Source organism: Diceros bicornis, chromosome 7, assembly GCF_020826845.1.
Source record: "Diceros bicornis minor isolate mBicDic1 chromosome 7, mDicBic1.mat.cur, whole genome shotgun sequence".
In the NCBI taxonomy this organism is placed as follows: domain Eukaryota; kingdom Metazoa; phylum Chordata; class Mammalia; order Perissodactyla; family Rhinocerotidae; genus Diceros; species Diceros bicornis.
In genome coordinates this window covers 77991140-78016586 of record NC_080746.1, presented here as the reverse complement: position 1 = coordinate 78016586, position 25447 = coordinate 77991140, and the positions used below count along the sequence as shown (strand labels likewise).

At 44.6% G+C, this 25447-nt stretch overlaps 1 protein-coding gene across 3 annotated transcripts in view; it reads right to left on the bottom strand.

The window, feature by feature from the left end:
* Positions 1–20587, bottom strand: part of NELL1 (neural EGFL like 1) — a 778808-nt gene extending 758221 nt beyond the window's left edge. For all 3 annotated transcript variants that reach the window (XM_058546145.1, XM_058546147.1, XM_058546146.1), the window contains exons 1-2: positions 20104–20587; positions 12155–12283 (exon numbers count right to left, since the gene is read on the bottom strand). In XM_058546145.1, the coding sequence (XP_058402128.1) occupies positions 12155–12283; positions 20104–20158 (184 nt within the window). In that variant the 5' untranslated portion in view covers positions 20159–20587. The remainder of the gene's footprint in view (positions 1–12154; positions 12284–20103) is intronic.
* Between the last annotated feature and the right edge of the window lie 4860 nt (positions 20588–25447).

The window sequence follows — 25447 nt, the reverse complement described above, 5'->3', positions numbered from 1 at the left end:
GCAACAGCTAACAGCTAATGTTTACCATAGTAAACAGTTTTACTATAGTAAAAAGTTACTATAGTAAACAGTTAATGTTTACTATAAGCCCAATAATGTTCTAACACATTATGTGAACCAACTCACTCAATCCACAGAAAATCGGACAAGATAGATGCCTTATTATCCCCATACTAAACATGGGGAAAATGAAGCAAAGAGAGGCTGAAGAACTTCCCCAAGTCCACACAGCTAGGAAGAGTCAGAGGTGGGATGTGAATCTAGGCAGCGTGGCTCCAAAGGCTGTAGGTTTAGCCACTCCACCCTATATGGGCATATACCATATGCCCTCTCTGATATGGAACTTGTATATGGACACGTATAAATACATAAATGTGGTGATACATGAGCACGTGCGCGCACACACACGTACCTGTATACAAGCACATGGACTGAATACTCATCAGCCGTGTTAGTGATGGCCTTCAGGGAAGTTGCGAGAGAAAAGGAACTGGCAGGGGAACACACGGACTTCAACTTATTCTGTGATTTTCTTTAAGGCTCTAAGCAAATATGATAAAACGTTAACATTTGTTGATTCTAGGGGACGGCTACAGCATTGTTGCTTGTATCATCCTTTATGCTTGTCCCTGTTTTTCTTTTCTTTTGCAAAATAATTCCTTATCAAGCCAAAAATTCTATGACTTTAAAGACCTGAGGCCTGGAGAAGTTAAGTGGTGTACCCAGGAGTCGACAGTGAAAGAGCCAAGCGAGCATCTGGCCCCCGGGCCATGGGCACATGCCTACTCTGCAACCCCGTGCCGTCAGGCGGTTTGTGTGCCTTATTTTGTAACAGCCTCTAAGCAGGAGGACTGAGCCAGCCTCGCTTGTACAACTTGGCTCCACTTCATGCACTGGCTACATCCATGAAAAGTTGTATTTAAATAAAATATTTGCATATCAAATCATAGTTTTTCCACTGATTTACATTCTAATTTTGGAGATGTGTTCCCACAGAAAAGAATTTAGTCCCAATATGATAAAATAAATCCCAATTAAAAATCACAGCATTCATCAAAGAGCATTGCAGTCAACGCAGACCTAATTCTCTCACAATGCTCTCTCAAGAAAACTCTGGTCAAATGGCCACAGAGACCACATTTTAAATGGGTACATATCAAAGAGTAGCCCCACGGTTAATTCTGATTTTCTTGCATGGCCTCTTTAAGCAGTCAAACAGATTCCCAGGTATTCATCTCCAGGTATTCAGCAGGCCCCTCCAAGTGAAGGAATCATAAAATTCTATTAAATAGAATTCACCAACTGACAAGACAACCATATGTCCTGGTTGATTTAAAATACCTGCCAAAAGATATTTTGGTGGATGTCCTTTGGTTTCTCTTAAGAGAAGCTGTATCTCTATCATATTGCACTTATTTATTCTTTCCCACCCTCATGAAGTAGGGAAAAACAACCAGAAGGTGGATTGGCGCCAAGACACAGACTCTGCAGGTATAGACTCCTGAGTACAAATCCATGTCTTGGGGGCCAGCCCCGTGGCGTAGTGGTTAAGTTTGTGTGCTCCACTTTGGTGGCCCAGGGTTCGCAGGTTCGGATCCTGGGCACAGACATACATACCACTCATCAAGCCGTGCTGTGGCGGCATCCCACGTACAAAATAGAAGAAGATGGGCACACATGTCAGCTCAGGGCCAATATTCCTCAGTAAAAAGAGGAAGGTTGGCAACAGATGCTAGCTCATGGCCAATCTTCCTCACCAAAAAAAAAAAAAACAAAACATATCCTATGTCTATCACTAACTACAGCTAATGTGAGTTACTGGAACTCTCTGTGTCTCAGTTTCCTGATTTGTATAATAGATATGAAAATAGTACATATCTAGGAGAGTGTGGAAGGATTAAAAGGCAAATAAATTTTAGGAGTTGAGATAATCATTCTTTAAAAATAATGCAGACAACAGTTATCCATCCTCATTAGGAATTGAGCACAGTAGGTAATTACAAATACAGTACATACTCCTCGAGAGAAAACGAAACAGAAATATTTTCCTAAATTTAAATACATGAATTTTTTAAAGTTGAGTAAACTTACTTTATACTTAGTTAGTTACTTGCTTATTGTCTGTTTCCCGTTAAGAGCTGAACTTTGTCTGATTTGCTCTCTGCTATGCTCCTTGTGCTTTAAAGAGCGCCTAGCACATAGTAGGTATCCACTAAATATTTATTTAATGAAAAATGTGTATTTTCTGAATAAATAATAATAATATTAACATTTAAATTTCTTTTAACTGCCTCCAATGAATTTATATTATCTAAATTAACCCTTAAAAACATCTTGTATCACAGACATTGCCGTTAATACCCAACGTCCAAAGAGGAAACAAATTCCAGGAGGTAAAGTGATTTGCTCAAGGACAATGTGTTAGTATGAAATTGGCTCATTTACCTAAGAGTTTCTAAAAGAATTCTTATCTTTTCACATTCTCCTCTGTCTCTCTCCACATCTACTTTCCTTAATGTACTTTTTGATGGGAGAAGGAGCATGACTGAAAAAATAGATATTAATGCAGATGTTAGAAGTGTGCACATTTGGGAAATAAATAGAGTTTATTTGCTCTATGATATCCATTTAGTCACATAGGTGTTTAATGATTTTCCAGAATATGCTAGTGCAGGTGTTAATTTGCCCCAGAGAGGGACTTGAAAACCTAATCTACTCCCGCAGTTTGCTTAAGTTTTATTTTGGCAAGAGCAAAAATACATATATTTGAGATGCTGGATGTGAATTGAATCACTCCGCTAATTGATTAAATGCAAAGTTATACTAAATCACTCCACTCAAAGTGAGGTTGACTTGTAAATGCTCCCAGAGGTAATTAGCAACTAGGCGCATCCAATCAACAGAAAAAACAATTCAGACTTGGGCAATAGTGGGTGGCAGGAAATCTGGAAGATCAGCATTAAACAAACCCTTTGGGTAACTCCATCTTACTCATATTTTCCAAGCATTAAGAGCTATAGCTCAAGCATCAAGCACCGTTTTGTGAAAATCATTACACATGGGCAGTGCTCCTATAAAATAGAAACCACATATTTAATTCCTGTCCATCTTTCAAGGTCTGGTTCAGGTGCCACCTCCCCCAAGGAGCCTTCCCCAGGTGATCCAGTGAGAAGAAATTTCTCCCTTCAACACAGTGGGGACTTTACCCACACCCCACTGCAAGCCAGTTCTCTTCTCCTCTACGTTAGAGTGTCTGAGGGCACGCTGTGTTTGCCCTTCTAGACCGTAACCCCCTTGAGGCCAGCATATTTGCCTTATTCATCTGTGTCTTCCACAACATCTAGCTCAAAGCCTAGAATGAAAACAGGTACTAAAAGCCTCAGTCTTCTCAAAGTATCCCACATTCACCTTTGTTCTATCTTGTCACGTAAAACAAGCTACTTGAAAGATACCATCTATTTTTTTCTTTAGAAACTCTTCTAAAATAGAACTCCCGAAAGGTAGCACTTTCCTGGCAGAAAAAAAAAAAAAGCAACATATTAGAGAATTTGCACTCATGCATATTCTAATTCACTTCCATAAATGAAACACCAGTGGACAGACACACCCTCCCAACTACTTAACACTAAGCCACCGTCAGTCAGGGAGAAGTACAGTTCCAAACGCTCAGATCTTCTCTGAGTCCCACTCAAAGCAAAACAGAGGTATTCCAAAATGATTGTTGAAACTCTCATGCTGGCATTTAGGATATTTTTCATCTTTGAGAAGATCTATGCCAGTCCTACACATAGCCATTCAATCTCCTTACCCCCATCTCCAATCTCTGATAAAATACAATTTGTTTCAGGCAAGAAGAAAATAAAAACCTTACTTCTTCAAATCTTTGCACTATTCAAGGACAGCAGTGGCAAAGATAACCTTAAAAAGCTGAGTAGCCACAAGATAAATCCTCTCAGCCTTCGAAGTTGGTATTATAGGAGTGTTTCCAGTTAAATGAACTTTCTACTTAAATTATCAATATTGTTAATAAGCTAGCATTGAAACGAAGGTTTTCACTCCCTTAATACGCATCAACTTAGAGCTGGACTCAGGATGGTGACATATGAGAAGAAATAAAAATAAAGGAAGGAAAGAATAACAAATTTGTTTTTTTATACTTTACACTTTTCAAAGTGCTTTCTCATACACTGTCATTTAAGGCTTATAATCAGACCCATTTCCAGATGAGAAAACTGAGGCTTGAAAACAGTGAGACATATCCACTGGCACCCCTAAGTACTGCCTTGAGGTACTTCCATTTACTTATTGATAAAATGGAGCAATAATAGTACTTACCCTATATGGTTGTAGTGAGGAGGAAATAAATTAATACATATAAAGTGCCAAGTCCTAATCTTCTGTCCCCTCCCCAATCCTCTGCTTTTCCCACTAACCCAACCTACCTCTGCAGGTTAAAATCTGACATTAATAACACACAAGACAGATAATACACATAGGAGAAGAAGCCAAAGTTATACCCTATTACTTAAAAATATATGGACACACATTTAATGAGAGCTCACCATGTACCAAGTACAGTTCTAACATTTTATGTGTATTAATTTATTTCATCCTTACTACAATCATATTTAGTATTATTACTCCCTTTAATCAATGAGTAAGTGGGGGTACTTTGAGGTAGAGAGCGTAAGTAGTTTGCTAGGTACTATCATGTATTAACTTTTAAAGATAGGATTTTGTAGCTTGCCCATATTAACTGAACTGTGTGAAACAGTAAAATCTCTGAGCCTCTCTAGACCTGCACTGTCCACTATGATAACCCCAAGCCACACAGGGCAATTGAGCACTTGAAATATGGCTGTCTGGCAGAGGAAATGAATTTTTAAATTTTTTAATTTGAATTTAAATTCCAAATGAATATTCAATGAAACAGAAGTTTTCAAGACATTGGACATCAGTCAATAGAGGGCAATGATCCTTGAGAGATGGAAAACAAAAGAGATGAGCCCTACAATTACCCAAGCTTACTGCTCTAAGAGAGTTTCCAGGCTGTGGCATAGGGAGGAGAAATGAAGGCAGAGCCCAGCAGTCTCCCTGAGTTGAGATGAAGAAGGCTGAGAGGCTGGGGAGACCAAGGCACCTAGATTTCACAGGATACAAGAGACGAAACAACAGCACAGAGAGAAAAATATGGTTCTCTCTCAGCTGAGTACTGATCAGTGCATGCACATGAGAAAACTACCCAAGGACAGAGAAGAGCTACCCAAAAGGCAACAGTGCCCAGCATACACACAGGGTCAAGAATAGTACCTATTCCCCCCAGGAAAACTGGAAAATCTCATGATTCATGGGGCATTGGGTAGAGAACACAGAAGGTCTTGCCTCAGTGATGGGAAATAGTTAACTCTACTCTAGATGTTAGCACTAGCCCTGCTCTGAGCCATCTGACAAATCTTAAAAGTAGGATCCAAAAAGATCAAATTGTTTCCAAGTAACTTAACTGTGTCCCAGAACAAAACTCAAGAATATTTATAAGAATATAAAATATCCAGTACTGAACAAGGTAAAATTCACAATGTCTGGAATTCAATCAAAAATTACCAGGCATGCAAGGAAGTAGTAATGAGGAGAAAAATTAATTAGAATCAACCCAGCTCTGATACAAATACTAGAATTACCTGTCAAGGACATTAAAACAGTTATAACACAAAAGATTTTTAAGAGTCAAATTGAACTTACAGAGATGAAACTACAATATATGAGATAAAAAATCACTTAATGATACTAATAGGAGACAATACAGAAGAAGAGTTTAGTGACCTTGAAGGTAGCAATAGAAACTATCAAAAATGACACACAGAAAGGAAAGAGAAGAATAATTTTTGAAATAAACAGAGTATCAGTGAGCTGTGGGAGAACTTTAAGCAGCCTAATATACACATAATTGGAGTCCCTAAAGAAGAGAAAGAAAAAGGGACAGAAAAAATATTTGAAGATACAATGGCCAAATTTTTTCCAAATTTGATGAATTTCAATAGATCCCACATATAAGAAACATGAAGAAAACCAGATCAAAGTACATCATAATCAAATTGCTTAAAGCCAGTGATAAAGAGAAAGTCTTAAAGGCAGGGGAAAATGTTACATTACCTACAGAGGAACAAAGGTAGGACGACAACAGATTTCTTGTCAGAAACAATGCAAGTGAAAAGACATTGGATCACTATCTTTTAAAGTACTGAAAGAAATAAAACCGTCAATCAAGAATTCTATACCAAGCAAAAATATCTTTCAAAAATGAAGACTTTTTCAGACATTCAAAATGTGAAAGAATTCGTCAACAGCAGACCTGCACTATAAGAAATGTTAAAGCAAGTCCTCTAGGCAGGATGAAAATGATACCAGATGAAAATATGAATCCACACAAGGGACTGAAGAACACATGAGTAATATGTGATTGATTTTCTTATTATCTAAATCTGTTCAAAAGATAATTGGCTGATTAAATAAAAATAACAACAATGTAGTATGGTGTTTACAACATAAGTAAAAGTAAAATGTATGACAACAATAATACAATGTCAGGAGCAGAGAAGTATGCTATTGAAATATTCTTATAATATACATAAAGTTGTATAACATCACCTGAAGGTAAATTGTCATAATTTAAAGATGTATACTATGAACCCTAAAGCAACCACTAAAAAAATGAAACTAAGAGTTATAGCTAATAAGCCAACAAAGGAGATAAAATAGAATCATAAAAAATTTTCAATTAATCTAAAAGAAGCTAGCAAGAGGAAAAAAGGAAAGAATAGATGAACAGGTAGAAAACAAATAGCAAAACTATAGATTTAAATATGACCATGCCAATAATCACATTAAATGTAAATCGTCCAAATTCCTTAAAAAAAGTACAGAGATTGTCATACTGGTTTAAAAAAAAAAAAAAGTAAGACCCAACTACATATTGCATATAAGAAAAGCACTTTACATGCTATAACATGATAAATCTCAAAATAACTATGATGGGTGAAAGAATCTAGATCCAAAAAACAGAGTAGATACTGTATAATTCTGTATATATAAAGTTCTAAAAAATGCAAACTATTATATAGTTACAGAAAGCAGATCAGTAGTTGCCTGGGGACGGGGGCTAGGAAGTACAGGAAAGAAGGATTATAAAAAGAAAAACAAGAAAACTTTTGGGATGATAGGTATATTCATTATCTTGATTGTGGTGATGGTTTTGCTAGTGTATTTATATGTCAAAATTATCAAACTGTACACTTTGAATATGCACAGTTTATTATAAGTCAATTATACCTCAATAAAGCTATTTAATTTTTTTAATCTGATAATTAACTATGTATGGAATATCTTGGTGAATCTACTTTCTCAACTTTAAATTTTATGAAATCTAAATACAGATCAATTATTTCAGATGAAAATTTAGTGTCCAAATTAAGATGTGCTGTAAGTATAAAATATAAACTAGATTTTGAAGACTTTGTAAAAAAAATGTAAAATATTAATAATTTCTTGTATTGACCAAATGTTGAAATATACTTTTTATATATTGGGTTAAATAAAATACATAATTAAAATTAATTTCATGTTTCTTTTTACTTGTTTAATATGGCTACTATGAAAATTGAAATTACAGATATGGCTCACTTATATTTCTATTCGACAGTGCTGCACTAGGAAGGAGAACTTATTTGGAGTACACTGAAAACACCACATTGTTCATATTTCTACCCAAGAGTGGGTGACCACTCTATGGTAGACAATGTTATATCCCCTCCCCGCAAAAGATGTCTGCATCTTAATCCCAAAACCTATAAATATGTTACCTTATGTGGCAAAAGAGATTTGCAGATGAGACTAAGTTATGGATCTTGAGATGAGATTATCCTGGATTATCCAGATGGGCCCAGTGTAACCACGAGGGTCCTTTTAAGTGAGAAAAGAGGGCAGGAGAGTCAATGTCAGAGAAGACAATATGACTACAGAAGCAGAGAGAGAAAGGGAAATTCGACAACAGAAGCAGAGCTTGAAGTGATGCAGCCACGAGCCAAGGAATGTAGCAGCCTCTGGAAGCTAGAAAAGGCAACAGATTGATTATCCTATAGATGCTCCAAAGGAACATAGCTCTGCCAACGATTTTAGCCTCATAAAGCTCATTTTGGACTTCTGATTGCCAGAACTGTAAGATAATAAATAAATTTGTTTTGTTTTAAGCCACTAAATTTATGGTAATTTGTTACAGCAGCAATAGGAAACTAATACAGATTTTGGTACCTGGAAGTAGAGTACTGCTGTAACAAATAGCTAAAAATGTGGAAGTGACTTTAATATTGAGTAATGAGCAGAGGCTGGAAAAATTTTGAGAAGTATGGTAGAAAAAGCCTGGACTGCCTTAAACGGACTGTTAGTAGAAATATAGATGTTAAGGACTCTGTTAGTGAGGACTCAGAATGAAGTAAAGAGCATGGTAGAGAAAACCTATATTGTCTTGGAGAATACTTAAGTCATTGTGAACAGACTGATAGTAGAAATATGGACATTAAAAATACTGCCAGTGAGGGCTAAGAAGGAAATGAGAAACATATTATTAGAAACCAGAAGACAGAAGATCCTTGTTACACAGTGGCATAAAGCTTTGCTGAATTGTGTCCTGTAGTTATGGGGAAAGCAAAATTTGTAAAAGATGAACTTGGACATTTAGCTGAGGAGATTTCCAAGAAAAATGTTGAAGGTGCAGCCTGGTTTCTCCTTGCTGCTTACAGTAAAATGTGAGAGGAAAGAGAGAGATTGAGGGAAGAGCTGTTAGGCAAAAAGGAACCAGAACTTGATGATTTGGAGAATTCTCAGCCTATCCAGATTGCAAAAAACAATAAGATTAGGAGATTCACTGTCAGGAAACTCTACTCTGGAGAGAAAGCCAAAGATGTGGTTGAACCACCTTTTGCTACTGCATCTGAAGGATCAAAGGGTCGGAATATTCAATAACACAGAGGGCTCTTTGATTGAGATTCATGGATTCCCTCAGCCATCTCAGCAGGAGTCAGGAAGAGAGATAGGATTAGCTAGGAAAGATCTGTGGAGGAGCCTCTTGTCTAATGGACATGAGATCCTCCGGGCTTCCAGGTTCTCGAGAATGTTATACCAGCAGAAACACTGCCAACTTGGACTGAAGGGGACAGAGAGAGGATGAAATGAAAGAAGGCTGACAGACTCCCAAAATTCTATAGGCAGGAAACAGGCTGATAAAACTACTCAACCACAAACACATGCTACTCTTCATGAAAAAGAATACTCAGAGGAATAAGTCACAAGCCCAGAGAGCAGAGCCAAGGAACACAGAGGGTTATTCCCAGGCCCTAAAACCCAATGGAGTTTACCTTGCTGGATTTCAAAATTTCTTGGGACTGGTGACCCCTTTCTTCTTTCCATTCCCTTCCTTTTGTACAGGAATCTCTGTAACTGGCATTCTATACCTGTCCCACTATTGCATTTTGGAAGCAGATTGCTTGTTTTCTAGTTTCACAGATCCACAGATGGAGAGGAATTTTGCCCCAAAATGGATAATATCCAGAGTCCCACTCATATCTGATTTACACTCTTCAGGTAATGAGATTTGGAATTTTTCAGCAGATGAGATTAGACAAGATTTTGGACTTTCAGCTGATGCTATAATGGGTTGAGACTTTTGGAGATATTGGGATGGGGTGAATGTATACTGTATGTGGGACAGACATGAGTCTTTGGGGCCAGAGGGCAGACTTTGTGGTAAGCAGAATAATAGCACTCCAAAGACATCCATGCTCTACTTGCCAGAATTTGTGAATATGTTACCTTACATGGCAAAAAGGACTTTGCAGATGTGACAAAATTATAGATCCTGAGATGGAGAGATTATCCTGGATTATCTGGGTGGGCCCAATGTAATCACAAGGGTCCTTATATGGGAAAGCCCTCCTCAGTTAAACTCCCATAATGAAGTTACTCTTCCCACCAAAGAAGCTGAAATCCCTCCCTGTTGTTGGAGCCTAGGAGACATCCCAGAGGCAGTTGCCAAAGCAGAGAACACACAAATCAGACAGCAGAGTTCTAGCCCAGGACGCCCACACTTTGGAATAAATAAATGAGTGAATGAATAGTGTGCAAAGCAGGCAACAAGCCTTTTATAGCGCACATTGGACAGAGGAAATTTTAATTCAATTCAAAATGTTTATTTATCACCTATTATGGGCCATGCACAATACTTGGCCCTAGAAATGTAGGGGTATCTAGATAGGCATGATTCATGGTTTTCTTTCATCTGTAGATGAGCCAGGCTTCCATAGCAACTCTGTTGACAAAGTGTCAGCGTTGCTCAGATCAAGAATGGCATGGCCTCTCACCAGTAACTGAGCACACCTTGCACAATGCAAAGAGAAAAGTAATCCAATCTGTATTCTCTTACCATTCCCAGCTTACATACTTCACCAATTCGTTAGTAAGAGTAAGTGGAAATTAACATACCCATAGTCTTGTTATATATCATCATATAATATCTGCAGATTTACTATATATAATTTACAAGGCTTAAGTTATCTGCACAGTAAATATGTAAATCTCATCCCAGAATGTTGGTTCAGTCATTCTAAAATAATCCTTTTGTTATCTCCATAAAAGACTGAGCTAAAAGAACCCTGCCAGGCATTTTCATAGAGGAATATCCAGGTTGCCAGACCACCACATCTGATCAGGCCACTCCCCTGCTTCAGCCTCCACAAGGCCCCCACTGCTCTGAGAGTAAAGTACAAAGCTACTTATGTGGCCTACAGGCAGGGTAATATTTACAATAGTTAACAACGGGTGCAGGGCCACCTGCCTACCAGAACGGACACTGGCCATAAATCATCAGTACACCCAAACCCATGGATACCAGCTAAATATCAGTTCTGCCTACAGGGTCCAATGTGACCTCACCCCTGCCTACCTCTCCAGCCACTCACTACTTTCAGCCAGGCTAGTCGTCTTCCTGTTTGTTTCTGCCTTAAGACCTTCATACATGCTATTTCCTCTGCCCAGAAAGCTCGGAGCACCCTTCCCTTCCTACATAAGGCTTTACACTATTTTTCAAGTCTCTACTGACACATCACTTTTTCAGGGTAGCCTTTCCCTGACCACCATATCTCCCCACCCCCATTAAATCAGATCTCCCTGTATATTCTTATTTGGCACCCTCCCTCCCCTTAATTGTGAGTATAGCAATTGTAATCAATAATTCCTGTGTAATTACTGTTTCCCTTACTATATTTTATTTACTCTTACTGGTAACCCTACTATTAGCATGTTGCCTTGTACATAGTAGGAGTTCTCCAATAACAGCTAGTACTTACTGAGGATTTACTACGTATCAGGCACTGTTTTAACCACTTTAATGGATTAGCTCCTCTAATCCTATAACAGCCCCATGAGGTAGGTACTATTATTTCATATGAGAACACAGGCAGAGCCAGGCTAAATAATTGCCCAAAGTCTCAAAGCCAATAAGTGGCAGGGTTGGAATTTGATCCCAGGCAGTAGGGCTCCAGAGCCCATGCTTTTAAGAAGCACACTATACTGCCTTTATGAATGCTTGTTGAATGATTTAAGGGACTGTAGTCAAGTTTATAGTGGGCAGAACCAACTAAGCTGCACCCCTAAGAGAATGCAGCCATAAAATATCCTCTGTGCTCATGGTCTACACATTAAATGAGAGATATAGATATAGGAACAGGAATAGGTGTGAATAGGTGCAGGTATAGGTAAAGATATAGATAGTAGTTGAAAAATTATCCTGTCAAAATAATATGGCTGGCCAATGGCTTTCAATGACTTTAAAAATTCATTCCACTTTAGATTTCCTCCAAAATTCCCAGGGAAATATGTCACTGAAAAACCAAATATTTCACCACCATGCCTTTTAGTGCCCCCTTCACACCCTCAGAACATCCCCCAAATTTCTGGACACCTTCAGCATTTCTGAACATTCCTCATGACAATAAGAGAAGAGAAGTAGCAGAGATGATCCCCTGACAAACACAGGCCAGATGAACACTCTCCAGACAGACCCTCCTCCTCAAGCTCTGCCCCCACACAAAGGAGGAAGCGCCTTTACCTTGAAACAAAAACGCTTTGCTGGCATTGTGCAGTCCGGACACCTGAGTGACTCCAAGGGTGGTGTTCACGAGGTCGAGCTCGGTGATAATGTCCATCTGAAGGTCGGGGTCCATCCCAAAGCCCATCACTGAAAAGGAACAAAGAGCTGTCTTGGCTTAAAAGGCAGACTGCTGGCAGCCACAGGAACAGAATTTGCAGAAGCCAGGAGTGGTAGAGAGCTCAGAGATGCTCTCCCCCTGGTAGGAAAAGGAAGTAAGTCTTGGCTCCATCACCCCACGGAGACTGTGGTTTCTTTGTCCCTTCCTCCACCCCCACTCCCCATTCATTGCAGATTGACAATCTCTTATCCAAAACCCTCAGGGCCAAACGTATTTCAGCTTCAGAATGTATCACACATTATAAAGATAAGGTGGCCTATACACTACTTTTTATGTAACACCCTCAGCAAAGTCTGAATCAGCACCCCATAATCAAAGACAATATTTCTGGAGCAAAAAGTGTGGTATTTTCCTCTAATTGGCTAAACAAAGACTATAAATAGCCTCATATCTGTTGAGGTCAAGTTTTGCCACCAAATGAGTTCAACTCAGGGTAGGTTTTGCTGTCAGGTGAGTTATGAAGAAACTTTGGGTTTCCCAGCTTTTTGCTACCTGAGGACCGTGGATACAGGATTGTGGCCCTGATCTACCTGCTCCAGAGATGGATGCAGTAGCAAAATCTGACACCACCATCAGCAGTGAACACCTCTGCAGAGCGCTCTCTATCAATCCGGCACAACCGCCTGTGATAAAGAGGAAGCGATGGAGAGGGACTGTTCCTGGTGGAGAAGGGTGGCGGAGGGGTCAGCCAAAAAAGAGAATCCCTGGAACAACAGATGTATGTTTCCACCCCAGGGGATTCCTGAATGGAAAGCAAGATACCCTGACAATTCTGTTGGAGAACCTCCATGCAGAGCAACATGGCCCTGGGCCCTCCGTTGCCTTGTCTGAGAAAGGCAACCCCTGAGGCTGCCTCTCGCCCAGGGGGCGTTCTGCAGCACGATTCACTCATGATGGCAAAGTGACTTCCAATTACATATGTATTAATAAGGCTGATGATCACTCTAAGGGACTGCGTTTAAGCCTCTCATAAAGGCTGTGTCTCTCTACACTTAGCATCTCAATAGTGCAATTCTGACTGCACAGTTGGAAATGCTTTAATCAGCAACAGCTGTCAACTTGGGTCTGATGGTAACGCAGGCGCTGAGGCAAGATCTGGAGAGCTTGCACCCCATTTGTCCCAGGGAGACTGAGCCAACATTCATCAGAGCATCATGAGCTATTACAACCTCATCCGTCCTCCCACCTGCACCCCGACCCCACAGATTTGGGGAAGGAAATCTACCCTCTTCTTACTCTTTTCCTGTTACAGAACAGGGACTGCTCTAGCAATCTGGGCTTCTGAGGACAGAAGGTTGCTCAGGGAAGGCTCTTAGGAGCTGAAGCCTGTCATCGCCAAGACCAACAGGAGGTAAAATTAAAGACACAGTGCACATATCTGCCTTCTCAGTGTTTATCAGGCTTCCCCTCGTTCTCTAAACTGAAGGTTTAAGTTTTCGCCTTGCAAATGCAGCCAGTTATGAGGCCAGTTTACCCAAAGACAGCCCGTCTTTCCTTCCATTCATTCATTCATTCGTTCAGTACTTTTTCAGCAGGTATTGCTGGGTGCTTACTACGCAGCACACACAGTGCTGGGCACTGGAGACGTCCTCCCTGAGCACGCACTCAGATGAGGAACGAGCACGTTAGAGGAAGGCCAACAATAAACAGATAAATAAGGTAATTCGAGATGGCAATGAATGCTGTGAAGAAAATAAAACAGAGTAATAGGATAGAAAGCAATCTGGGTGGAGGCTTTAGAAAGGATGGTCTGGAAAGGTTCTTCTGAGCTGAAACCTGAATGACTGGAAGGAGCCGGTGGTGGGAAGACCTGGAGGGAAAGCTTTCCAGGTTTAGAGAACAGAAAATGCAGAGCAGGAACAAAATTGTTGTGTTCGAGGAACGGAGAAAAGGCTTGCGTGGCTGGAGCAGAGTGGGCGGGGCCCGGGGGGGTAGAAAATGAGGCAAAGAGTAGGCCCTGCCTTGCGAGCCGCAGCAAGGAGCTGGACACTACTCTAACTGCAAGAGGATATCATCGGAGGGCTTTACTGTGCGTGTTTAAGGAGAGGAGGAGTGGGACATGCTCTGATTTACAGCGTGATCTCACGTAAGTTTCCATCCTACCTGCCTGACACTGCTCATCCCTCACACAGACTCAACTCACAAAGACTGATCGAAGTCTGTGCAAAGCAGTACTGAGCTAATGGGCACCTGTCAGCCCAAGTCATAGCACCACGAGCCTCTTGATGAGACTGGTGATGTTTTTCTCCAAGTGAGCTCAGAAACCAGCAGTTCTGTGATCACCTTGAAAAGGCAGGAAAGGAACTAATATTTCAGTTTGATCTATAGTGTTCTACACCTGTATGGCAGAAATTAAATCAAGAGTGATCCCAGAGGACCTCCACGCTGGTCTTCCTCTGGCCAGGAATTTGGAAAGTGGTGTGGGGAAAGTGCCCTTAGCTGGACGCAAGAGGCAGGAGGCATCGTTACAGCCCCAGTGCCTTGCACAGGGCCTGACATATGGCAGGCCCTGAACTTGGGAGCCAATTAATTAACTGATGAGTGGATGCCCGATCATTGGTTTGATCATTGCCCGATCATGATGTGCAGTGACCTCAGAGCAATATGCATTTCCAAGGATACCCAAGAGGACAGGATAGCATTTGGGCAAAGGAAATTTTCTAAAAGGACTGTGGTTGACTGAATTATTGGCTTCAAATCGTTACCTCTCCCATATCCACACCCTTTGTTGTGTAGCTTTGCAGTTCCTTCCACTAGAGTGGGAGTAAACATCCCCAGCCCTGGACTTTGAGCCTGGCCAGGTAACTTTTTCAGTCATTGAGATGTTAGCAACGTTACACAAGCAGAGGCTTGAATGTGCTTGTGTGGGGGGCTTGGTCTCCTGTACCTCTGCATCACGATGAGAAGAACACGGCCTGCTGGTTGCTGGTCCATGGGTCCAGGGAGACTGAGACACATGGAGCTGACACCGTACCTGAGTTTGGGACCACGCCCAGCCAAACCTGGCCAAGATGAGCCAACACCAAGCCAATCTACAGACACGTGAACCAAAATTAATGTTGTTTTAAGCCACTGAGTTTTAGGTGGTTTGTTATGCAATACTACTGTGGCAGTAGCTGCCAATGCAGGGACTAAAGACCCACTATGATGGTCATCCTTAAAATGCCCGAATCTCCCCGACTAGGAGCTCTGCAACCGGACAAGCCTAAGAGGCACCCAAACAGATTCTGTAGAACCAGCAGAACACCCAGTGGTGCCCTTGGATCCTCATCCTCAAATGAGAACACAGCACCCCCAATCCAGAGAGTGTTGTGGAAACAACACTAAACGAAGAGCCAGTTTCAGTCCTGTCTCTTCCGCCTACTAACTCTGTGCCCTTGGAAAAATCACTTCACTTCTCCAAGCCTCAGTTCTCCCATCCATAAAATGGGGATGATAATAGCTGCCTCCCAGCCTCATGAGGTTTCAGTGATAACTACGTGAAAGCTCCTAGCATCTAACTGGTTCCCAGCTGGGGTTTGCTGTATCTGTCTTTCTTCAGACCAGCTCTCCACACCATTCCAGCCCTCTGGTCTTCAACTCCACTAGAATCGTACAAAAGGTACAGATGGCCCCACTGCTCCCAACCCCTCCACACGTCCAACTGACCTAGAAAGGCACCTCACTCTGACTGTGCTTTGTGAAATCAATATATTAAATCACTATTCTCTCTTCCCCCTACAACTCACAGGTGAAGGGGCTCCCCTGGCTTTAAGATAACTGTACTGCTCTTGTTATGAAAACATCCCATAAAAACAGAACAAGAGAAGTCAATTAGGCTTCCAGATACAGTTTTCTCATCTCCCTTTAACTGGTCCCCTTCGGGATGAAAATGCCTTGTGCCAACAGCAAGATGTGTAAAAGACAGCACTTTGCACACTGCCTAAGGAATCATAAAATCTATTAATAAGATAGCATTTACATGGCCTCTCCTGAACCTTATGCAGTATGAGAGTCTTGGTTCCATAAAAATAGTTTTTTTTATTTTAATGTTTCTGCTTCTTGTCCAAGCGTGGAGCTCCTGCCCTTTCCAAGGAAACTCTATTCAAGTTTTCTACTTGGGCCATAACTGCTCTACAAATGGCTGCAGCTGGGAATTGGAATGAAACAGGATAAAAAGCTTCTGGGGAAGAAACATTTTTTAAACCCTGGAAGGCAGCGTGTCAAGGCACTTGAGGCCTGGCTCTGGGATTCAGAACCTCCACCCTCATCTCCCAGGACGCCTGCTGCTGTCCCCTCCTCAGCCCTGCCCAGGGAGTGCTCAAGCCCAAAGCCCACTCAGTTACCTTCAGGGTCCCAGGCCTAAGCTCCCAGGAACATCCCCCTGGGTCTGGCTCACTTCAAATCGAATCCAGCTCATTGTCCATGATGGCGGCTGGTGTCCCCTGGTCCACACAGGGGAATATGACACTGGAGAGATGCTCTAAGACCTCATGTAAAAGCAGGATTTCACAACCGCTTGATCAGATTTGGGCCCCTAGACTCCTACACAGGTTCTTAATACCCCAAAAGCAATATCCTTGAAGAATATGCTCTATGCCTGTTCCAAGTCAGCCAATATTTCACATGATCACTGGAGGCTAGGGGCTGTGTTCACAGCTCTATTATTCAATCCACAGTTAATGAAGAGCCTGGGAGGTGCTTCAAAAAGAAAAGCTCTCCACCCCAGCAGGCGGCAGCAAAAGGCACTCACTTGGTCCCAGGGGCTCCCTCCGCCCCTGCCCTGGTGACCAAAACAAACTGGAAAGCGATAGAGGAGAAATCAGTGAGTTTTATATTATTCACGTTTCCAAGTCATTGGAGAAAACTCACGGGCATAATGTGTTATTGTAGCCTTCTAAATTTTCCTTACTAGTAATACACCTGGAAATCCCAGATACTATTTTTCACCCAGAAATAACAAGAACCAGAGAATAGCACCTCCTATCTTGTCTCCACTTTACTCTCTAAAACAAGTTCTCTGAACAATGAGCGATTTAAGCAGCTTCCTGTGACACCTATCATTAGATCTCTTCCTATGTAACTGCTACTGCAGTGCAGTGCTGCTTTAATTAAAATGTGCCTGATATCATCTATTCATTTCCATTACAAGGCGGTGATATCTGAGCAGCTCACTAAGTGAACCACATGTTTTTTTCATCTTGGACTGTTAACAGCCCAGACAACAATTGTCCCACCTGACAAATACACTTTCCAAGCGGCTGTTTGGATCCTGATAAACTAATCACGAGCCGCCTCTGCTACCTAAGAGGAGGGACGTGTGAGGTAGGGATGACGGTTCCTGGGTGAAATCAAAGAGGCTGTCCCCAGAAAGCTGCTGATCATACCCCTTCAAGCTTCAAGAAACCGTAAGTGAGAGAACTGAGATATAACTCCTCCGTCTCTCTGATTCTTCTGATAATTTCTGTAGAAGAAATATTTGGCCTCTGGCGTTCAAGTGGTGCCAGGTGATGGAAAACCCAAGCTCCCTGAGCAGCTGCCACAGCCAATGGGGCAGATCCTTCCCTGCTTCCCTGCCTTTGCACAAGCTGCGCCCTCTGCCGGGAACGCTTTCTCCACCTTGTCCACCTGGAAAACTCCCTACAAAGCCTTCAGGTCACAACTCTCAAGAGGTCACCTCCTGATTAAAGCCTTCCCTGACCACCAACACTCCCCCACCCCCAGAATCCACCCCTACTGTGCCTCCTCTGTGTTTCCTTAACACAAACTTCTTATACTCCCTCCTCTCCCCCCCACCCCACCCCCCTGGCACTCCCCATCAAGCTGTAGACTAAAAATGCTTCCCAGTTTCTCTCTAGATCCTCAGCTAAGTTGTAAATTCTGGAAGTCAAGGACCAAGGCCCTTCCTCTTTGCATAAGCAATCCTGGCACCCAGCAAGACACTCAACTGTTTGTTGAATGAATGAATAAATACATGAATGAATCTTCCCTACAACAGAATTTTTACAAGATTTAAAGGCGCTTGGTGTGGGGAAGGGGAAAAGATCCTGTTCTTAAAGATCTCCAGAAGCAAGGCACCCTGGAGACACAGCCCACTCCTGGATGAAGGCACTTTCTGCCGACTTTTCAAAGGGGTAATGAGAACAAAGGATTTAGGCATATTCAGGCATGATGTGCACTTCAGGACATGAAATGACCGATAGGCTGCCCTCTCCCGCATCCGGTTTCTCTCTCTTTGGTTCCTCTGCAAGATGCTCACCAGGAGCAGATTCTCCGTGCGCGGGGCTGGTAGTCCACTTTTTGCTCTAGCCTCGCCTGTCCTGTCTTCCGGGGCGCGTTTCTCCCAACGTGTTCTTGATTTTAAAAGACCAACCCATCCCGATGGGCCTGAACTCAAGAGGCAACTATTCTAGGCTAGACTGAGCTTTGGTGTCTCCCCAGCTTGGGAAGCTCGGATGGAGATAAGAAAGGGATGGGGATTCCTTTTGTCCCTGGAGAGGTCCACACCCAAGCTCTTCCATTAAGCAAAAGGAAAGCTGCTGCCTGCTCAGTCTTGGGAAACGGGGAGGGCCAGCAGGAAGCTCCTGGACGCCAAGTCTTGTATCCTGGGGCGGGCTAACCTGCAAAGCCGGGCGCCTGGGGCGCAAGCGGGAACTTTTGAGCCAACCCAGGCCCCGCACGCTCCCAGCCTCTCCGGATAAACTTGCTGCCTAGCCTGCGAAGGCGGCTATGCCTCTAGAGAAGGGAAATGAGACCAGTAAACGAGGAAAAGATAAAGGAAGAGGAGAGGAAATGACTACACACCGATTCTGGGGGGCAGAGTCGGGAGTGCGTACTGAGGCTGGCTAGCTAGCGTACGAATAAAAACTCGCGACGCTCCCTCACTGAGTCTCAGAGAGCCAGTTTCCTATTCCACCCCACCCACCCTCACCCTCCCACGTCTACTAATAGCCCCTTGGAGAGGGAGGCTGAGACATGGGTGCTGGGGGCGAGTGGAAGCTGAAGGAAGGTGGTACGCTTAGAGTCCCCACAACTGCGTCTCTGGAGGGAGAACCAAGTGAGGACTTCAGAAAATGACGCCAGTGATCCTTGCTCTCCTCCACACGCCCTACCTGCAATTACAGCCAGGGGAAACTGGTTTGGACCTTGAGAAAATCTTCCCAGATTGTCTCCACGGCTCCAATCCCCCCGAATAACTGTTCGTCTAGCCCTTGGGGGCGGGGAGTGGGGTAGAGAATACTCCTGGAGTTCCCCTGGGGATAGTCAGGAGGGGACGAGAAGAGATCGCGGAATCCCGGGGTTCGCCCGCAGCCCACGCCCTGCGCCGCGCCCTCCCGGGCCCCGGCAGCGCCCCCCGGCCGGAAGCGCTCTCTCTGCGGGTGCCACTCTTGCGGCTGCCCCTTCCCGGCCCGGCCGGGCGCCGGGAGAGCGGTTTCCACCGCACCGTTCAAGTTCGGGGGTGTGGGGCTCGCGGGCCAGCCCTGCTGCGCGTTTCGACCCGGAAGCCGGTTACCAGCAGCAGGAGGGTGCGCCCGCTCGGCCGCGCCCCTCACTCCTGCATCTGGCAGGCCGTGTCCGCCGGGAAGGGGGCACACTCATCGGGGGCATCTTCCAGCCTGCGGGTCCCACTTCTCACCCTTTCACCTGGAGCAGGGCTGAGAGATCCGAGGGACCCATCCGCGCTGCACCGCCCTTCCCCGGACCAGCGCGGAGCTCGGCTCCAGGTCTCCCGACGCCTATGTAGGCGCTGGGCACAGCCGCGGGGCTCCCCCTTCTCCTGGATCCCTCCGACCGCCCCAGACGTGCTTACCTGTCCTGGCGGTGCACACACAGAACCACACAACTAAAATCACATCCATCGGCATCGCTCCCGAGGAGCCCCTCCAAACGGGGCGCGCGGAAGCCAGGGGGAAACCAATGCGCCTGGATCTCGAGACGCGCCGGGCTCGCAGCGGCCAAACTTGCTAGAGGGCGGCGGGGGAGATGGCTCGGCAGCGCCGGGTGCTGCGCTCGGGGATCGCGCCCGGGAAGGCGGCCCCGGCCGCCCCGCCCCCAGCCCGCCCCCCACCGCGGGCGGCGGCGCCCGGCTCCGGCCCGGGCCCCCGCTGCGGCTGCGCTCGCCTCGGAGCTGGGGCCGGAGCGCGGGGCTCGGCCACTCCGGCAGGTTGCGCTCGGCGCTGGGATCCGCTTCTCCTTCTTCGCCCGCGGAGCTGCTAGGATCCGGGCGGCAGGTGCAGCAGCCGCTCCTACCCGGAGCACCGGAGCTGGAGTCCTGGGACCCGCGGCGAAAAGGGAGGAGCGGGAGGCGCAAGGCCACCCCTCGGCTTCACGCGCTCCAGCCCAGCCGAGCTGGCCTCGCCACCGTCGCCGTCTCTGCCTCGGCGCCGCGGTGGGGGCTGCCGAAGTTGCCACAGTTCATCCCGGCAGAGACGAAGAACCGCCGAGCCCTCGCGGATGGGTTTTTCTCCTGGGGGAACCCTGACCGAGGCGGCGCCACGGAGCGCGCCCAGCCCCTCCCCGGAAAACAATTACTCGAGATTTGCTCAGGCAACTGGGTGGGGAGGGGTGAGTGGGGACGTGAGGGGGATGAGGGCTGAGTGCCGGTTCGCCACCTGTACCTTCTGTCTCCTCTCTCTGGGGGACCCCTCTGACTGGGTACACGCTTTGGGGGTGCAGGGAGAGGGCACTGAGGCAGGGGATGCGGAAGAAGAGTCCCCCGAGCCAGAGCGAGATACGGGCGGGGGTTGGGGTAGTCTATTTGCAAACCTTCCGGTTCTGCAGGGCAAATGCTGCCACATAGGGGAAATTCCTAACTATTTTTTTTTCTTAGGTGACTTTCTTGATGGTTTTGTCAAAAGCCCTACTCCCTTTTCACAGTCATATATTGGCCTCTCCCGCAGTTCCTCTGGGACCCTCTCTCCACCCCAACACCATTCCCTGAAGAGAAAAGCTGGGCTATGTTTTGGGCTGTGGACAAAAAGAGAACTCCTCCGCCCTCTGTGTGACCCCCTTGGGGACCCCGGGCATTCCCTATAAAGATCTCCCAGGTTTGTCGCACTTCCATCTATGTAGGATGCAGTCTTGAAATCAGAGATGACAGAACCTGTGATTTATATCAAATGAGCCCCCCATGATTTAAAGCTCTCCAGCTCGCTCACTGGGGGCCCCTCTCTCAGAGCCCACCGCACCCCTTCCATACCCTCAACAGTGATGGCGGAGGAGGAAAGCGAAACTTCTCCCAACAGCCCTCCCTCATTTCCTGGGAACCAACTCCAACGTTCCAGAATCCTTTTCCGGAATAAGGATCTGCCCTTCTCACTGCTTGCACCCCCTCTCAAGTCCCATATTCCTAACCCCTACATGACTCTGACCCCAGGAGCCCCCATTGAAGGTCACCAAACTAGCAGTGCAGCTTATTGGGAGAGACGGTTTTATCTGCATGCTCTTCTGGTCTCTGCCCTATTTTTCTGGATATTTCTGTATGCAAGCCACTGTCCCGCTTGCCCTCTACATATGTGTGGGCCCTTGGCATCTGAAAAAGAAAGTGAACAAGCAGGTAAATTCCAGCTCCTGACAGCTGAGGCAGAAGAAAGGAAGCCAACAAAGAAGCGCATTGTGTGCTCCAGAGGTTGAGCTGAAAGATGAAGAGGTAAACTGATGTCAAGGCTCACCTGACTCTCCAACTCTCCTAGGATTCAGCTTGAGCCCAGAGGGGGTCTGTCTGCCTTGACTCAGTGTTTTCATTACAGAGGCAGGACTTTTCCCTTCCACTGGAACATGTTACATTTAAAGCTAACATAAAATCACACATCTTGCAGAAAATAGGATTCCCCAAGTTTAGTTGGGCCATGTGAACGAGGACACTCATAAACCATGTTGTGTTGTGAGAGCCACGCCCCATCTCTCCTCTGCAGTTTTTAAATACACCTCGGCAGGAGCAGCCTTCAGTGGCTTTGAATGATTGTTTCAAAGGCCCTTTTATTGATCTCAGAAATCCCGGAATCCCTAGCAGCTGCAGTGACCCCAACAAGAGGAAAGGTGGTCTGGGTAAGACCCTCTGACGTCTCTATCTTAAAGTCTCTGTGTAATTAGTTGGTCCTGTGGGATGGGGCTTTTAGTGTGTTCCATTAAAAAATAAAGCAAGACACATGTTCTGTCAAAGCTTCGCAGCGTCACATCCATTAACGGTAACAAGAGTTAATCTCAAGAAGGTCATAAATCTTCCTAGATAACGAAGTACTTCCATCTCCTCCTGTAGGTGCATTTCCTAAGTGGGGATTTTGAGTGTGTCAACCTGTTAGGCTAAGGTAACCTTCGTGGAATCGGTCAAGCAGATTTCTGTAGCGGCACCGAAGGGACCACATGGCTGTGTGATGCTGGGATACGCAATGTGACCTGAGCTCAGAGGAAGCAGCAATGACACTGGTTTACCCGATGCCATATCCCAAATCCACCTTGCTCTTCTAAACAGCCTCCTTCCATGTTCTCCAGAAGCCAGGAGCTTCCTTCGGTCATCCCTCTGCCTCTTCTTCCTGACTCATAAATGCCGGAGAGCCTCAGAGCTCAGCTCGCAGCCCTCTTCTCTTCCAGCCACACTCGCTCCTATGTGTTTCCATCCAGCCTCATGGCTGTAACTACTGTCTATACATGGATGATTCTCAAATATGCATGTACAGCTCCAGCCTCTCCTTTGAACCCCAGGCTTACATACCCAACTACCTATTAGGTGTCTTAAATGTAATACGGTCACATCATCAAAATAAAAACATTTGTGCTTCAAAGGATACCATAGGAAGTGAAAAGACAACCCACAGAACAGGAAAACAATTTGCAAGTCGTATATCTGATTGAGACTTGTATCTATTAAAACTATTATCACTCAATAGTAAAAGACAAGCCAATTTAAAAATGGGCAAAGGATCTCAATAGACATTTCCCCAAGAAGATATACAAACAGCCAATCAACACATGAAAATATGCTCGACATCATTAGCCACCTGGGAAATGCAGATCAAAACTATGAGATATCACTTCACAGCCACTAGGATGGCTAAAATCAAAAAGACAGATAATAAATGTTGACAAAGAAGTGGAGAAATTAGAACCCTCTTATACTGCTAGTGGGAATGTAGAATGGTTCTTCAAAGAGTTAAACATAAAGTTACCATATGATCCAGCAATTCTACTCCTAGGTACATACACAAGAGAAATGAAGACATATGTCCACACACTAAGTTGTACACAAACATTCATAGCAGCATTGTTCATAATAGCCAAAAAGCAGAAACAGCCCAAATGTCCATCAACTGATGAATGGATAAATAAAACGTGGTGTATTTATACAGTGGAATGTTTTTCAGCAATAAAGAGATATGAAGTACTGATACGTGCTACAACGTGGATGAACCTTGAAAACATTATGCTGAGTGAAAGAAGCCAGACACAAAGGACCACATATCGTATGATTCATTTAGATGAAATGTCCAGAATATAGGCAAATCTGTAGAGACAGAAAGTAGATTAGTGGTTGCCTAGGGCTGGGGAGAAGGGGAAGAAAGGATTAGCAGATGACCATTAATGAGGGCAGGGTTTATTTTGGGGGAAATGAAAATGTTCTAAGATTGACTGTGGTGATGAATGCAAAACTCGCACAGATATTCACAACATACTAAAAGCCATTGAACTGCACGCTTTGAATGGGCGACTTGTACAGTATATGAATTATCTTAACGAAGCTGGTTTTTAAAAACTTCTTTAATGATGATGAAAAAAAAATGTAACATGGCCAGATGAGGACTTTTGCTTTCCCCCCCCCCCAAACTCACTTCCTGCTTCCTTTTAAAGAGGCGTCCCCAGCCTTCACCAGGTGCTCCAGCCACATAACCCAGGGTCATCCTTGACTTGCTTTCTCTGTACCCCCATGTCTATGCCACCAAGCCCTGTCAGTACACCTTAAAGAAAAATCCCAGATCAACCCCTCTCACCACCCTCACTACTTGCACCCTCCTCCAGTCCATCACCGTCTCTTCCCTGGGTGCTACCCTGGACCAGTCGTTCTCTCTGCCTCCACCCTTGCTCCTCACGGTTTAGTCACCACCACCCCCAGCAATCATAGTCTGCTGTTTAAAACATGTATCAGATCACGTTCCCTTGCTCAAAAGTCCCCTTGCACTTTTCTATCATATTTTGAAAAAATCCAAACATCTTACAGGCCTCTGCCAGCCTCCCCAGCTTCCTCTCCCCCCGCTCTCCCCGCCACTCCCTCCAGATTGACCTTCCTGCTGTTCCTCAAACACTCCAAGTTCGTGCTCTCCTCGTGGTGTTTGCACTTGCTGCTCCCTCTACCTGGAACCCTCTTTCCATAAATTTCTGTATGGTTCACTTTTTACATGACTCCAATCTCCACTCAGCTGGCAGCTCCTCAGGAAGACCCCGCCTACAGAAGCTCTTCGCTTCACCCCGTCGCTGTCTCCTTACTCCGCTTTACTTTTTATAGTGCTTACTACTATCTGAAATAATGATTTAGTTGTTGACATTCATTCTGTCTCCCTCAACATAATGCAAGCCCCGTAAGAGTAGGATTTTTGTCTTTCTTGTTCACCACTCTCTCTCTCCACCTAGAACAGTGCACATTTTAGGAGCTCAGAAAATCTTTGCTGGATGAACTGATGGATGCCCTCCTAGGAAGCAGCAGGGAGAACTGGCACTTCTCATTGGCAGTCACCAAGGCAACAGTCAGACTGCCTTGTCGCACTGGTCCCCAGAGCTGCTCCATTGCTGACTCTGTGGGGCCACGGATCCCATAGAAGAGCAAGAAGGACTTCTTTTGAGTATCCAAACTAAATCCACAAGCTAGAGGCAGATCCAAGGCTGAGAAACTCTCCACCTCACTTACCGCCTTCCAGACCCCCCACTAAGCCACTCTCCTTTGTCCAAACAGCCTTTCAACTGTCTTCACATTTATGGACATGTAACAAGTTTCCTTGTAAAACTGCACAAAAATGAGAGGATTGTGCTGTTATGGATTGGATTGTGTCCCCCAAAAAGGTGTGTTGAAGGCCTAACCCCAGTACCCATGAATGTGACCTTATTTGGAAACTGAGTTTTTGCAGATGTAATCAAATTAAGATGAGGACATTAGTGAGCCCTAATTC